The sequence below is a fragment of the Cryptomeria japonica genome, chromosome 10 (genome assembly GCF_030272615.1).
Source record: "Cryptomeria japonica chromosome 10, Sugi_1.0, whole genome shotgun sequence".
NCBI classification, from domain to species: Eukaryota; Viridiplantae; Streptophyta; class Pinopsida; order Cupressales; family Cupressaceae; genus Cryptomeria; species Cryptomeria japonica.
This window is the reverse complement of record NC_081414.1, coordinates 585,953,413-585,969,369: the sequence shown is the minus strand read 5'-3', so window position 1 is coordinate 585,969,369 and position 15,957 is coordinate 585,953,413. Positions and strand designations below refer to the sequence as shown.

General features: G+C 37.8%; 1 protein-coding gene across 1 annotated transcript in view; it reads left to right on the top strand.

Annotated features, from left to right (window-relative positions):
- LOC131071896 (uncharacterized) overlaps nucleotides 1-15,664 on the top strand; it is a 75,685-nt gene extending 60,021 nt beyond the window's left edge. The window contains exons 2-3 of the mRNA XM_058007864.2: nucleotides 1,372-1,899; nucleotides 15,147-15,664. Coding sequence (XP_057863847.1) covers nucleotides 1,372-1,899; nucleotides 15,147-15,467 — 849 coding nt within the window. The 3' untranslated portion in view covers nucleotides 15,468-15,664. The remainder of the gene's footprint in view (nucleotides 1-1,371; nucleotides 1,900-15,146) is intronic.
- Nucleotides 15,665-15,957: the final 293 nt, after the last annotated feature.

Here is a 15,957-nt window from a genome sequence, read left to right as displayed (position 1 = left end):
TGTTTTAGTGCGCTTTGTGTAATTATCATTGGGGGAAATACAAACAAATTTCAGTACGAGATATTCCAAGGGGTATAAAATTACAATCAGATCAAATCCCATTCACATTCAGATTTATATACTTGGTTTTAATGTTTGTCCAAGTTTTCCAAGGCACCCAGCTGTAGGTTACTGTGTAGGGAGAGGTAGAAATTATTCACAGACTTGTAGCTTCATATCAGCAGTTTTAAGAGCAGTACCATTTTAAGTTTCAGATCAATTCCTTTTGGTTAACAGTTAACCAATAGATCCATATAGCTGCTTATGGGTGGATTTGTTGCATTTAAAGGGAGTAATATTGTTGTACCAGAAGTTTACTGCCATAGGAACCTTCAGTTTAGTTTGGGATCAAAATATTATAGGTGTTATAACAGTACAGACTGCTGCATATAGGTTCTTAGTACATTTTCAGCCTATACTGCTCCAATTCTAAACCACAGGTTGGTATTGTAAGTTTATTTGCTACAATTTTTTTTTTTAACAGTCTTTGAAGTGTTGATATAAAAAATCAGTCAATCATCCACCTTCATAAACACTATTATTTTTAAATCACATTGGAAAAGGGGACGACCATTCGTCCCCTAGCCATCCCCTCAACAACTCACCGCAGTCCTTGAGTTCCCGGCATTTTTAAAAATTTGGGGATGGCTTAAGGACATCTCTGACGCATACCCCCGTCCCCAGGATGTTGTGGAACAGGAACACGTTAAAAAGGGTTGGGGATGCCCCTAGGTAACATTGGTTTCAAATGATATCCTGTAAAAAATGCATAGGCTTTCGTACATAATTATGTAGACTACTCTCTCATTTATTTCTTTTGTTAGTACAATCCAATATTAATTCCAAAGCGTTAGAGTTCATTCCTTTGTTTAATTAGATTTACTGCTCTTCTGCATTTTCACAAAATAAGCTGGCAAGGACACAACAGCTCATGACACATTGTTGCTCCATCACCTAATAGGTCTCTTGCACTTGGGATTCCATTTATATAATTAAAGTGTCTTCAAATACTATTCTCAGATGACTTTCAGGCAAAGCACATTCCTATAAAATATTGAAATTTTTATCATACAATGTCAAAATAGAAGTGTCATAAGAATTGGTATGCTACGATACTTATAAAGTAAAGCAATATCAAATCAGCAAGTTTACTTTTACTTCAGAAGAGACTGTTTGGTTATTGGTAGTCATGTAGAAGAGGGCTGTGTTTGATTAATGCAATCAGGGTAACATTTCACTATACCTAAATCAGTGGAAATGTGCATAAGCTTTTTGGGGTTAGTAGGAGTTTGATTTTTTAATTAGAATCTGACTTGCGTACTTTTTGGACAGCCAACTGGAGTGGAAAGTATTGATGATGAAGTTGAAGAAGGTGGCAGTGAAATCTCAGATGGTGCAGATGTTGACCAAGCACCTAGGTCAGCTATACAAGCATTGCTGCACTCCTACAAAGAAGCTATTGCTGTTAATGATGAAAACAGAATTGCAGATATAGAAAATCAGCTTCACTCTATTGAAAATGAGAGGGATGCTTTGTTGAAACAAGTAGCATCCTCAAGTGAAGAGCTATTAGCTTATAAGGATAGATTTCTTCGTTTGAATGCAGACTTTGCCAATTTCAGAAAAAGATCAGAGAGAGAACGACTTTCTTTTGCATCAGAAATCAAAGGGGAAGTTATTGAGAGTCTATTGCCCATGGTAGACAGTTTTGAAAGAGCTAAAATGCAAATCAAGATAGAAACAGAAGGAGAGGAGAAGATTGACAACAGCTACCAGAGTATATATAAACAGTTTGTTCAAATCATGAGAGCTTTGGGTGTCTCCATTGTTGAAACTGTTGGTCATCGCTTTGACCCTACGGTAAGCTTCTCCTCTAAAATGTTGAAATTTGGAAACATAGTTTTGATAATCTGTGCCTATGTTATCACATGAAGTTACATCTTGTGTTTTACTGCTTATGCTTGTCCCAATAATAAGCTCTGGAGTATTTATGTAATTTTTGTTTGTTTATTTGATAGATTAACTATGTCTGAAACCACCACACTTGGCTCCAAATTCTCTCAAATATGTTTTAACCAGGCCCTCCACAAAATTTTTAGGAGTTGTGAATTCACTCTTTGTTTGAGGCAATTTTACCTTAGAGTGAGTGACTTGCAGAATGTCAAACACAAAAGCTAGTTCATTTCCAAACTTTGCAGTCTGTCAACCCAATCTACTTTATATCTTTGCTCGTCCATGCTATTCTTTTCTTTGAGCAATTTGTATTGCGAACTACTGATTGATAGCCACTGCATAGTTACTGCCAGAGATTTGCATTGGTGAAGATTGTACCAGTGAGTGCAGAGTTCATGCTACTATATTGTCATCTCTGGCTCTTACCCATAAGTTAGTTTCAATCATAGCTAACACATTCATGCTACTTGGTTGTTATCTTTGGCTCTTACCCATAAGTTAGCTTCAACCATAGCTAAAAGCATAAGTTATTTTTACTTTTATCTTTACCTAGAGAGAATTGCCCATAATTGCCCATCCCTTTCAAGGATCAATTTAACTAAATTCAATGCAGCTAAGTCTTCTAACTTATAGATTTAGTCCAAATTGTCATATGCAATGTAATGTCCCCTATTAAGACTTTACTTAGTTTTGCCCTAAAATTCCCTTATGAAGTTTGGATGATGCTGAGAAAAGTAGATTGTCATCAAAAGATAAATAAACATATAATCCAACAATGTCACAAATAGAATTCTGATCACTATAATATTCTGAATGCACATAGGAGATTCCTTTAAGGTTCTACCTAAACAACTCATTGTTATTATGGAGCACCAATTGGGAGATCATACAAGGCGCCTCGAGCTGTTCCATCCAGCCTAGGAGCACGAAATGACCACCATCATTTGGTCTCCCTGTTCCACTTGGGGTGTCTCTATTGGAATGGCTTCCTAGCTACTTGCCTTCCTGTTGTGACGTATTCACACATCGCCCCATTGCAAATGGGGACCCCTACTTTTTTTGCTTTCTGGGGTTTGCTTTCTAGGGTTTTTAGGGTTTTGTCTGTTAGCCTTTGCATTTTGAGTGTCGCCAGGGGGATCACTAGGATGGCAGGCTCTGCTTGAGCCAGGGGGAGTTGGCAAGTGCTCCAGGTTAGGGTTTCTTTGAAAGTTTCCCTTAGGCCTAGTTTTGCTCTTGTTGCTAATAGTGTCTTGTTTGAGTTTCAGGAGGTCAATGAAGCTTGGTGAGTGAATATCCTCTTTGAAGGTTTGAGTTAGGTCAAGTTGGTGAGTGATGAAGTCTGGAATGTCATCCTGATCTTCAAATGTCCTGAAATTTGGCGCTGTCTGGAATGTCATCCTGATCTTGAAATTTGACTAAGTTTGGAAAATTGAAGGATCCTCCAAAAACTCGTGGAGGTCCGAAACCACTCTCAAACATCCTGACAGTATATATGGAATATAAGTTAAAGTATAAGTGAAAAGAAATGTCACTTATACTTAAATGTTATATTCCATATATGAATCCTGACGGAGAGACCAAAATGTCAAATTTCGCTCCTGACCCTTCCAAAGGGTCCAAAGCGAATTTCAATTTCACTCCTGACCCTTCCAAATTGTCCAGAGCGAATTCCTCTATAGGACATTCTACTTTGATCCAAACTTAGAACTAACTCATTCCTAGGCATTATTGAGGGCAAAACACTTATTTGGAGTGAAGAAATGTGTAAGAGTGAAGGGTTTTTGACCAAGACAAGAATTTCGCTCTTGACCCTTCCAAAATGTCCAGAGCGAAATTCATATGAGACCCTTTTTTCTTCACAAAACCTTGAAGTGAATGCTGACTTGGACTGGAGGATGATCAGGAGAGGCCTAATAAGTTATATCCAAGCCAAAAAAGGGAGAAAAAAGGTGAAAATGAGCCTAAAATGAGAATTTCGCTCCTGACCCTTCCAAAGGGTCCAAAGCGAAATTCACTTTTCCTCTATTTTGCTCTTTGATATGGCCAAGTTTTGGATTTTTGAGGCATGGTTGAGGAGGCTTTGATGCATATTTGCCTTTGAGAAGAGGCTTGAGGGGATGAAGTGGTAGAAATCAACCCAAAAGGAAAATTTTGCTCTTGACCCTTTCAAAGGGTCCAGAGCGAAATTCCCTATAGGTCCTGTCCTTGGCCTAGGTCTAGAGCGAAATCCTCAGTTTGACCCCCTATCTTGCCTAAAATGATGAAAACGACCTTGTCTTAAGCTAGTTTGATGGTGGATTCACTTAAATGTGGAGAAAGGAGCTTGAATTTGATCAAGTTTGAAGGAGAATTGGATGAAGGAAGTGGAAAATCAACCGAGAATGTGGATTTTGATCCTGACCCTTCCAAAGGGTCCAGAGCGAAAATCCCCATAGACCTCATTTTCTTCCTTGTTTTGGCCAAGTTCTTAGTTTCTAAGGCATGTTGGAAGGTGGATTGACATGTTTTTGCCTTAGGGAGTGACTCAAAGTGAAAATGTGAAGGATTTTAGCCTAAAATAGAAATTTTGCTCCTGAACCTTCTAAAGGGTCTAGAGCGAAATTCTTGGAAACTCCTATTTTCTTCTTGGATGAGGTCAAGACAGTGGTTCCTATGGCGTAGGTGCAAGTAGAGTGGTGTATTTTTGCCTTGCAAGGAAGATTGGAGTTGAAAAGATGAAGAGTTAAGCCTAGAATGTGGATTTCGCTCCTGACCCTTCCAGAGGGTCCAGAGCGAAATTCCCAAAATCACCTAGTTTGCCCATGATTGAGATTAAGAGATGGATTCCTAGGCCTTGGTGGAGAGAAGGCTAGCATGTGCTTGTCTTGGGAGGCAATTTGGAGTAAGGAAATGATAGATTTTGTCCTAGAATGCAAATTTTGCTCCTGACCCTTCCAAAGGGTCCAGAGCGAAATTCCTTATAGGTCCTATCCTTGGCCAAGGTCCAAAGCGAAATCCTCTTTTTTGTTTTTTTTGGAGGTCAAATTAATGATGTCTTCAGGAGAAAGTGATTCAAAGGTCAAGAGAAGTTCAAGGCAAGGAGATGATGAAATTTGAGCTAAAATGCAAATTTCGCTCAGGACCCTTCGCCTTGGTGGAGAGAAGGCTAGCATGTGCTTGTCTTGGGAGGCAATTTGGAGTAAGGAAATGATAGATTTTGTCCTAGAATGCAAATTTTGCTCCTGACCCTTCCAAAGGGTCCAGAGCGAAATTCCTTATAGGTCCTATCCTTGGCCAAGGTCCAAAGCGAAATCCTCTTTTTTGTTTTTTTTGGAGGTCAAATTAATGATGTCTTGAGGAGAAAGTGATTCAAAGGTCAAGAGAAGTTCAAGGCAAGGAGATGATGAAATTTGAGCTAAAATGCAAATTTCGCTCCTGACCCTTCCAAAGGGTCCTGAGCGAAATTCTTATAGGGCCTGTCCTTGGGGAGGATCTTGAGCGAATTTCATTCTAATGCCTTTTTGTTGATGATTTAAGGTAGAAAATGCTATGTGAGATAAATATATCATATGTACTTAATCATCTTTTGGTTTGTTTTGCAGGTGGAAGAAAATCAGGCCAGGACAAGGAAGACCTATTCTAAGCCCATCACCATCAAAGACGTTCCAGATGCATAAAGGAGGACTCAAGGTGTTTTGAAGCGTTGGAGGAATTCAAGTGTTCGAGGAGTTGCAAGCTAGCCTCAAGACCTCATTCTACCACATGAAGAAACCACATGATGACAGAGAAGAAAGGCTTTGCCAGCACTTCAAGGCGAGATATGCTACTAGAGAAGGAAGACTTGACAATAAGGAAGCCTGGTCAAGCAAAGGAAGTACATCATTCATCATATCAAAGACAGAGGAGGATCAACCAAGTCACAAGCATTAGGCAAGGTGGCATCCCAGTCATCATTCCTCCGGTCGGATTGGTCCACCTCAGCATGACCAGATTCAAGGTATCTAATTTCTCAGAGGTGGCACAAACTTCGATGTACCTACTCCTGCTTCCTATTGGTCTTCACTCCTGCAATGTAATTTTCATTCGCTAAGGAATTTGTTATAACAAACCCTAATTAGGGTTTCTATCTTGTAATCCTAGCCATTGATTCTAAGTCAATCAGAGCTGTCCGTTTGTAAAAGGTTCTCTATATAAAGCCTTGGCTTCTCATTTGTAAGGGTTAATAGAGAATAGTTAGTAGTAAAAGAATAGGAAATAGTTAGAGTAGAGTAGAAAGAGAAGGCAAAGATTGTTGCCAAGACATTGTTGCAAAAGACTTGTAAACTTCATTGAAGAAATGGTGAATTTTATGTGTCGACTCAACAATTTGCATGGTCTTTATACTTCTCAAATTTGATTTCATGTTATTAGATGAATGGAAGAAATTTGTATGATCAACAATGAAATTTGTATATCCATACGACTAGCAGTTTGTTGATTGCAGACTTGCCTTGTGTAGTCAACTGGAATCATTTAGCTTAAGCTTAACTTCAATTATCGCTTCTTCATTGATATGCATCAACCTGACGGTGTCCATGCTTGTAGCGGTGATCTAAACATTATAAAGCTTTCCTCAGAAGATCGCACTAATCTTGTGGAGATGATCCTAGGATGTCAAAGCAAGACTTAGTTAGAATTTCATCAAAGGTCATTCATTGCTCTTACGTTCTTAGTGTTAGAAATAGATCCCGTTCCAACCCTTATCCTTTTTTTTTTTTTTCAAAATCAAGGGCCGGTGAAATTCCATGTTCCAGTAATATCCAAAGTAAATCAGACGTTCAGGTTGTCGAAAGTAAGTCCCCTTGTGATTCCAGCAAAATCACATCGTACCGCAAAGAGCTTATCCACACGTAGAGAACCTACATATCAGAACCTTGGAGTTACTCTGACTGATCCTTCGGCGAGATCTTCAGCAGTTGGCAAACTTTGTTCAAGAGAGGATAAGGTACCTTTAGGTATTTTATTCTATGTTTGGTCGTGTACAAAAGACACATCAACACTTCCTCATATGCAATATCTCCCCTCCACAATGGGATGATCATTTGGATGAGAAATTTAAGCCAATCTTAATAACTAGTCTATTATGCAAAATCATAGCAAGAACAATAATACACAAAGAATTAGATATAACAGTATTAATATGTTATTTATGCATTATTCTGTATCTTATCAAATGAAAGATCAGTAACATTTCAGCCAAATCATTATGCATTATACTTCATATCACACTGTTAGATAATTATAAATGCTGCTGGTAATATATGTTTTATGAGTTCTGCAACTGTTCTTAGATCAAATGCTTGATGATTGCTTCTTTGATGCCCCTCCTTGAGCGCAAGGTGTTGTTGCTTTATACTTTTCCATCGGGTGTCAAGAGTTATGACTTCCCTTACGATGGTGGTCTTTGGGAAGAGATGTGTCCTTTAACCAACTGTATGTCTAAACTGTAAATGATGTTCAATTCTCAATTCAATATGCAAGATATATTCTCGTTATATTTTATTGATATATGTATTGTCTACTTATATGATAAATCTGATTGTCTACTTTTGTATGGCAGGTGAGAGGAGCATTTTATAATTTCTATGTCCTTTTTCTCAAATGCCATATGATATACATATATGAGAGGTGAGGATCAAGCAGTGCCTTGACCGGTCATGTCTTATGGACATGACCGATCAAGACACTACTTGATCGCACCCTTTGGTATATAATATCAACCGGTGTTGAACATATTTGTCAGCTCGATATTAATCGGTGATCACATAACACACAACATTTTTGCCAACCCGATATTAATCGGTGATCACATAACATATGACATATTTGCCAACCCGATATTAATCGGGACTTACGTAACATATTAACATGTTTAACCGATATGCCAATCGGTATTAATTATGGTGTTTGGTATTGCAAGGTAACCGAAGTGAATCGGTGTCTATGTTAACTGACACCGATCACTTAACTAATGGTTATATTCATTAATCATTGATCGGTGTATATTATATTCAAAGTTGTACGGATCGGTGCATATTATATTAATGCTTCGAATGTTTTCCTTAACACCCGATATCAATCGGTGTGAGTTTATTACATCTCCCCGATAACAATTGGTTCAAGCATATTCATTAATACTGATTGATGTTCAGTTTTACCGATAATCATCAAATCGGTTTTGCAATGGTTATCCTGATTTGCTAATCGGTGAATGCAACTAATATAATAGATTATCACATCGGAATTCTATGATAATAAACAATTATGTATAAATAAAGAATGCTTATCAATTGAGGGCATGATGATATTCATTTGAATAATCGATTTATCTCTCATTCAATCATTTATCTTACCGAAGCTATCTATGCATTAACACTCCCTCTTAGCTAGGTAAGATAAAAGTAAACAATAAATTCAAGCATCACAATTCAAATCATAGTTAGCATTCTCCACTCAATCTAACACTCTAGAAGATTATATCACCTAATCACATGATATAACCTAAACACGTGATACAAATGTCCATCACGTAAATCTTGTGATGACAGGATATCACCTAAGCATGTGATATCAGTATTGCCTAAACACGCAATCCTTAAGGATAATCATAAATTCTCATCTTATCCAAGTTGTGGTATGTGCATAAACACCTTATACAAATGTCATATCGCCTAATCACATGATATGAAGTATCACCTAGACACATGATACAAATGTCCATCACGTCAATCTTGTGATGACAGGATATCACCTAAGCACGTGATATCAGTATTGCCTAAACATGCAATACTTAAGGATAATCATATGAGAGATTTAAATTCTCATCTTATCCAAGTTGTGGTATGTGCACTAACACTTCATATGAATGTTTTACCACAACATAATCATGGCTTCATCCATGATCCACCAGAGATCCACCATGATAACTGGTTTGGACATTATAAGATCGTCACCTTATAATGTCTCCATACAAGTGTTCATTATCTTGAGAGATCGTCACCTCTTAGATATGAACCCAGGGGCTAAAATCCAAAAATGTGCTATCATGACAAAGAAGTTTACACATTAAACATCTTATTGATATGCAAATACAAATTACAAAGCAAATTACCTTTCTATCATACCTAAAACTTTTCTGAAGTGATCAACCTTCACTCTGAAGGAGGTTTGGTCAAAATATCTGCAGTTTGATCTCCAAGGGAAAACCCTCCTACTTGAGGGAGAAACACCCAGCATAAAATGTCTTCTTTATATATCAAATATGTCTAGCAATAATGCAAGATACGGGCCCAATATATGGTGCTTCACTCCTTGAAGCAAATTTCACAAAATCTGATTGGCCTTCTTCACAGGATTGATCTGTTCTAACTAATATATAAATTGCTCTTCACATGAATTAAATGGATCAGAAAATGAGTTTGCATCTTCTATATATATATGAGGGAGGCACCCTTTCACAAGGGGTCAGTCCTCAATGACACCATCTGTCTCTTCACAAGGGTGGCCACTACAACATCAACACTCCCTCTTAGCTAGGGAGGAATCCTTGTTAATAATATAGTCATGAAATGACATCCACCATGGCTACTCCTAGAGGGTGGAACACGATTCATCACGGTACTCAACATGATGACATCCATCATGGTTATTCCCATGTATGAGAATGCATATGAGCACAAGTGCCCATCACAGAGTTGCTCAACGTGATGTTTTCATCTCATCATGACGTTCACCATGACTACTCCCAGAGGGTGGAACAAGGGCCTTCTCCTCAAACTTCTCCCTCCCAGAGAAGAGTGTATTAACAAGGGCTTTCTCCTCAAACTTCTCTCTCACAGAGAAGAATGCATTAAGCATATCTTCATGATGGTGTGGCTCCCTCTGAACCTGATATCAACCTTCTGACCTCCTTGTCTAAGGTTGCTTCTGATGAAATGTTAGACTCCCTCTGAATCTGATATCAACCATCTGACCTCCTCTTCGAAGAACCAGATTGCAAGGACAAACTGTATGGGTTCTTCTTCTTCGATAAATACTTACTGCCATCAACTCAGTCCTATGACTGCAAGCATCGAGTTCTTTCTCCCTTGAATGAAATCTCTTATGCTTATTGGTCTGTCCTTTCTTTATCTCGAAAGATCACCTGCAAAACATGAGTTATAGAACTCTGGTATGTACTTAGCAAATTCACCACTAGTAGCATAAACAAGAGCCCCTATGGTCAACATTGCTTCCTCATGGACTGTTGCACTTCTGCAGGCAAATATTTGTTTATAGATGGAAATGCGAAATCTCAGAATCTCCACTAAAGTCCCCTCCATATTCTTCTTGAATTCTTCATCACAAATAGTACATCAAAACTCTATAGCCTAAAGAGCAACAAGCTCTTCATCACTTTTAACTGCTTTTGTTGTGATTCCAAAGAAGTCCTGCATGTAAGGGGCAAGTTTCTCATAGTACGTTGAAGAAATTGAAACAAGATATTCAAATGCAGCTTGTCGTGTGTGGACACCTATTGACAATGTTTGATTCACAAATAACACGCATAATGTAATTGCATGAATTAATAACAGCATATGAAATTCATGACCATTAATCAAACATGGATTACTTATCTCTTTGTTTATTAGTCTTCCTCGCAATCCAACAATTGTTCATTCCTGATTTATTGCACTTGAAGATTTAGTTCTCATTTGATGGTTGCTCTTTGATACACATACTTTTAGTTGTTGTGTTCATCTGACATAACCAGGATCTGTGAGATGTTGAGCCCATATGCCACGTACAGGACACTCAGCAGTATCAATGTGGCATCGATCTTCCTCAATAATCTTCCCAGCCATGCATTCAAATGAAGACCCTTCTCTGCAAATCTGTACATGCTATGGAAAGAGAGTATCGAATTGGTTTTGTCTACAATAACACTGTCGCTTCTCATGTCGCTCTTTGACTGGCAAATATATGAGTATTGTTTCCAATGTTGTGGCGCTAGCACCAAACAACATTAAAGATAAACCTTAATGCTCAATTCAATAGATGGAACTACTAGTCACAAAAACTTGCTAAGTGATTTGATACACAGACAATCCATCGGATCTATGTCAGATCGAGATCTTGCCGCCTCCCTTGAACTTTTGTTGTTGATCAATTTTTTTTAATTCTAATTACTACACCAATTTGTTCTAGTTTCATAAAGACATTTGTGACTGCATCTTGTCTACGTGTAATTGCATCGTCCAAAGGTCTCTGTTTCCGGTCATCTTGAACGTCTACTTCAGTTCCTTCTCAAAAGCAAATGAAACGTATTTGCGTGACCCTGCCGAGAAAACAAGATGAAGAGAAGTCTCTCCACATTGCATTGCTTTGCAGTGTCTTCTTGGAACATGGAAGACCATCTCTCCCACATTTTGACGCTACATACTCTTATCATCTTTGTAGCGCAATTGTATTCGTAACTGTGTTCACGGGGTGTGTGTACTATGTCATCGCCTTTGCAAAAACAGCCTGCGATAATATCCATCAACTTATGTATCATTAGTCTATGAATGTGATAGACCTCTTCATGCGGCATGTTCGAACCCATCCTTGTACAAAAAGGCACTTAACAAGATAATCTTGTCTCATGGTAGGAATGCCCAACAATTGATCATACAGTCATTGTTGTCTGATGATAACAAGGCACTGCAAACAAGTGTTAATCCAGAGTGCACTGGTTACTCCTGTGATTTTATGGACAGTTAGAGACACATATCCGCCATCAAACTTTGACTTGCAACCTTCCTTATTGCCTTGTTCGATTTACATAGAATCGCTCCCTAGTGATTCCATAAAGAACTTGGCTCTTAATGTGCAAACTGCAGTTGATTCCTTGAGAGTAGGGTCGATCTTCTTTAATATCCAGATTACATTAGAATTGGCAATCGGGATATCCAAATCACCATGCTCAAAGAAGTTCCGACCTAGACGAGGAGTTGTCTGATTGCTTCAACAAATCTGATAGGATCTTCAAATCTGATGGCGCTACCCATTAGAAGAATTTGATGTTGAATATATGCTTGTTTGAATTTTCCACAAAATTGAACAGCCTCAGGTTCGATTTAACCTGGCTCTGATACCATGTAAATGATGTTCAATTCTCAATTCAATATGCAAGATATATTCTAGTTATATTTTATTGATATATGTATTGTCGACTTATATGATAAATCTGATTGTCTACTTTTGTATGGCAGGTGAGAGGAGCATTTTATAATTTCTCTGTCCTTTTTCTCAAATGCCATATGATATACATATATGAGAGGTGAGGATCAAGCAGTGCCTTGACTGGTCATGTCTTATGGACATGACCGATCAAGACACTACTTGATCGCACTCTTTGGTATATAATAACAACCGGTGTTAAACATATTTGTCAGCCCGATATTAATTGGTGATCACATAACACATAACAATTTTGCCAACCCGATATTAATCGGTGATCACATAACATATGACATATTTGCCAACCCGATATTAATCGGGACTTATGTAACATATTAACATGTTTAACTGATATGCCAATCGGTATTAATTATGGCGTTTGGTATTGCAAGGTAACCGAAGTGAATCGGTGTCTATGTTAACCGACACCGATCACTTAACTAATGGTTATATTCATTAATCATTGATTGGTGTATATTATATTCGAAGTTGTACTGATCGGTGCATATTATATTAATGCTTCGAATGTTTTCCTTAACACCCGATATCAATCGGTGTGAGTTTATTACATCTCCCCGATAACAATCGGTTCAAGCATAATCATTAATACTAATTGATGTTCAGTTTTACCGATAATCATCAAATCGGTTTTGCAATGGTTATCCTGATTTGCTAATCGGTGAATGCAACTAATATAATAGATTATCACATCGGAATTCTATGATAATAAACAATTATGTATAAATAAAGAATGCTTATCAATTGACGGTATGATGATATTCATTTGAATAATCGATAGGATAAATGATTGAATGAGAGACTTCATTTATCTCTCATTCAATCATTTATCTAACCGAAGCCATCTATGCATTAACATAAACCACTTCTTCGATATGTTGTTAATTATTGTAACTAATCCTTACCCATGCCTTAGAGGAGATCGCACCAAATCAAGGAAGAGAATTGATCTCTTAACTAGTTCCAATGACTTCGGGGTTGCTATCTTCTTGACCATAGGAGATAATTGATTGTAATGAAACGGTTAAGTCTTACAGGTGTAAGATCATTTCATTCTCCAGTTTGCTGTTCCTCTGCTATCAGTTCGGGGCCATGACATGCATCTATCTTGTTACTTGCACTAATGGCATGATCACTACTCTCTACTTCATTCTTTATGCCTTACCTAACACTGCTCCTCTTCACCTACTCAAACACTTTCTCCATTGATTACATTTCACAAACCATCCTTAAATCTTGAAATCCTTGCTAGACAAAATTGAGGATATAGATCTCTTAAGACCTCAACGCTTTGTTGATGCTACTAAATGGACTAATAGGAGCAAGAACACTTTGCAACATCAAAGAACCTTACATGCAAGAGAGAAGTAATGAAAAATGCTATATGCCAATAATGGTACAATTACAATGTATAGAACATGAAAAATGTACATAGAGAAGCCTTGCATATATAGGCAAGAGTGTGACTTAGGACAACATAGGGCAAGTGTTATAATCATATGACATGAGACACAAAATGTAAATGTTCTATATAAACTTAATTAACTAGGTGTGGAAATGACTTAAAAGGGAAACCAGTTAGGTAATGTACCTTGTTTGCACCAACAACCCTCTTGTGTGCATCATAGGGAGGAAAAAGGAAAAAGCTTAAAGACTCAAAGAAGGGTCCTGGCAACAAGGCTTAATGAGGTACCATGAACAAAAGTGAAGGGAGTTGAGCTGGCCATTTCTCCCAAAAGATGCACCTCTTTAGGAAACAGCTACCATCCCAGATAAGGATCTCATAGAAGGCTATTAAACCATGTCATGAATTTTGAGGGGAGACGATGGACACTTTCCAACAATCTCCCCCTCAGTGTTACCTAAGAGGATTCAAACCTGCAACCTTTCTCTGATACCACTTGAAGGGAGTTGAGCTGGCTGTTTCTCCCAAAAGATGCACCTTTTTAGGAAGGCATGTAATGTAAGGCAGAAGCTAGGGCTTGTCATGTATTTTTCAACATAAAACTTAACCTCACTCCTCAAACAAAATTACACCTTTGCATTACACATCAAACGAACTTCACTCTTTGCAACCTCGAACATGCAATTTTGAGCGAAATTTAGAGGGGATATTGCAAGTAGCTTAACACCTAGGGCAGGTATGCAACTTGATTTGATGCTTGCAATTCCAAGCAATCTTGGACTTTACTATCGATATTCACTCCTTGACTTATCTCTATACTATGACGAAACCAAGCAAACTCCTCATTCAAAGGTCAAAGATTTACACTGCCGCCAAGCTAACACTAAATTAACCAAAACACCTAACCTAGCTAGTGAAAAGTGGGGATCCCAATTTGCAATGGGGCAATGTGTGAAAATGCCACAGTAGGTTCCTGCATATCTTCTTCATGTTCCCATTCTTCTTCTTCCTCTCATGCATAGTAACTTCCTCCCATTCTTCTTCCTGCTTGGGAACCAGCTTAATTACAACTTGCATTCTTTGGAAATTCCACATAGGTGCAAGCTCCTCTTGATTCCTCACACTTCCAAAATTTGATTGAAATCGAGCAGGAAATGGCTTCTTCATTAGAATAGAAGCTTATAGAGGAGCAGTTAAGGTTGACAGTAGAAAAATTTAGATATTTAGTATAAAAATGATAATTGGAGCTAACAAAGTCAAATCCAGCGAATGTTTCTCTGGTAGGTAAGTTTTCCGGGTATCTAATCTAATGCTTATGTTAGCTTCTATTCAATTCTTTGGGTTAGCTCTCTCTAATTGAGTGCTGTAATCTCCTTTTAGCTATAACCTTGTTTTGGATGATTGTCCTATTAGCATATGGAAGAAACTTTTCTAGATCGATGAATATGACTGGTGGTTAATTTTATTTATTATTATTTTTTTCTTACTAATCTGTTCCATATTGGTGCTACAGCTTCATGAAGCAATTATGCGTGAAGCATCAACAGAGTTTGAAGAAGGAATAATAATTGAGGAGTTCAGGCGGGGTTTCAAACTTGGAGAGAAGCTTTTGCGTCCTGCCATGGTCAAAGTTTCAGCTGGACCACCTGCTGCCAAGTCTGTTGAAGCATCAGCAGAAACATCTGAGCAATCTTTAGAGGGAGCTGGGACAGATGATTCATCTTCTGATATAAGAAATTTGTCTGCAGAGACAGCTGAGAAATCTGAAGAAACCACTAAAGAACCCGAGAAACCCATTTCATCGGAAGCCCCAGTTGCTGAGTCAGTCCAATAATCAGAATGCATCTATTTGTCATTCTGAATCTTCAAATACTAGCAGCAAAATGAGTTATCAAATAGTTACGGCCTTTTTTCTGCTACTTTATAATTTGAAACCCACCGATTGGCTTAATTTGTAATAAAACATGGACAGTTTTTTTCCTTAAATTTAAGAAAGGACATTATCTAAGAGGTGACATGCTTAATTGATTAGAGTGCTTCACTTATCTGTTGATTTTTAACATTTTTTTCCATGTGTTAGGGTTTTTTCCTCTTGCAGCCTTGGATTCTACGAGTATAAAAAACTCGTCTGGAGTTGCATCAAATAAAACATCATTGATTTTTCTTGCCATAAGAAAACTGAAATATATATACATGTTCTGTGAGAGAATTCATACTGTAGATGCTAGAGATTTGATCTTGCTAATGTCTTATTGTGCGTTTGTCAGAATGTTATCTCTCGGATGAATGACACATCAAAGAAATGCTATCTAATCATCCTTGAG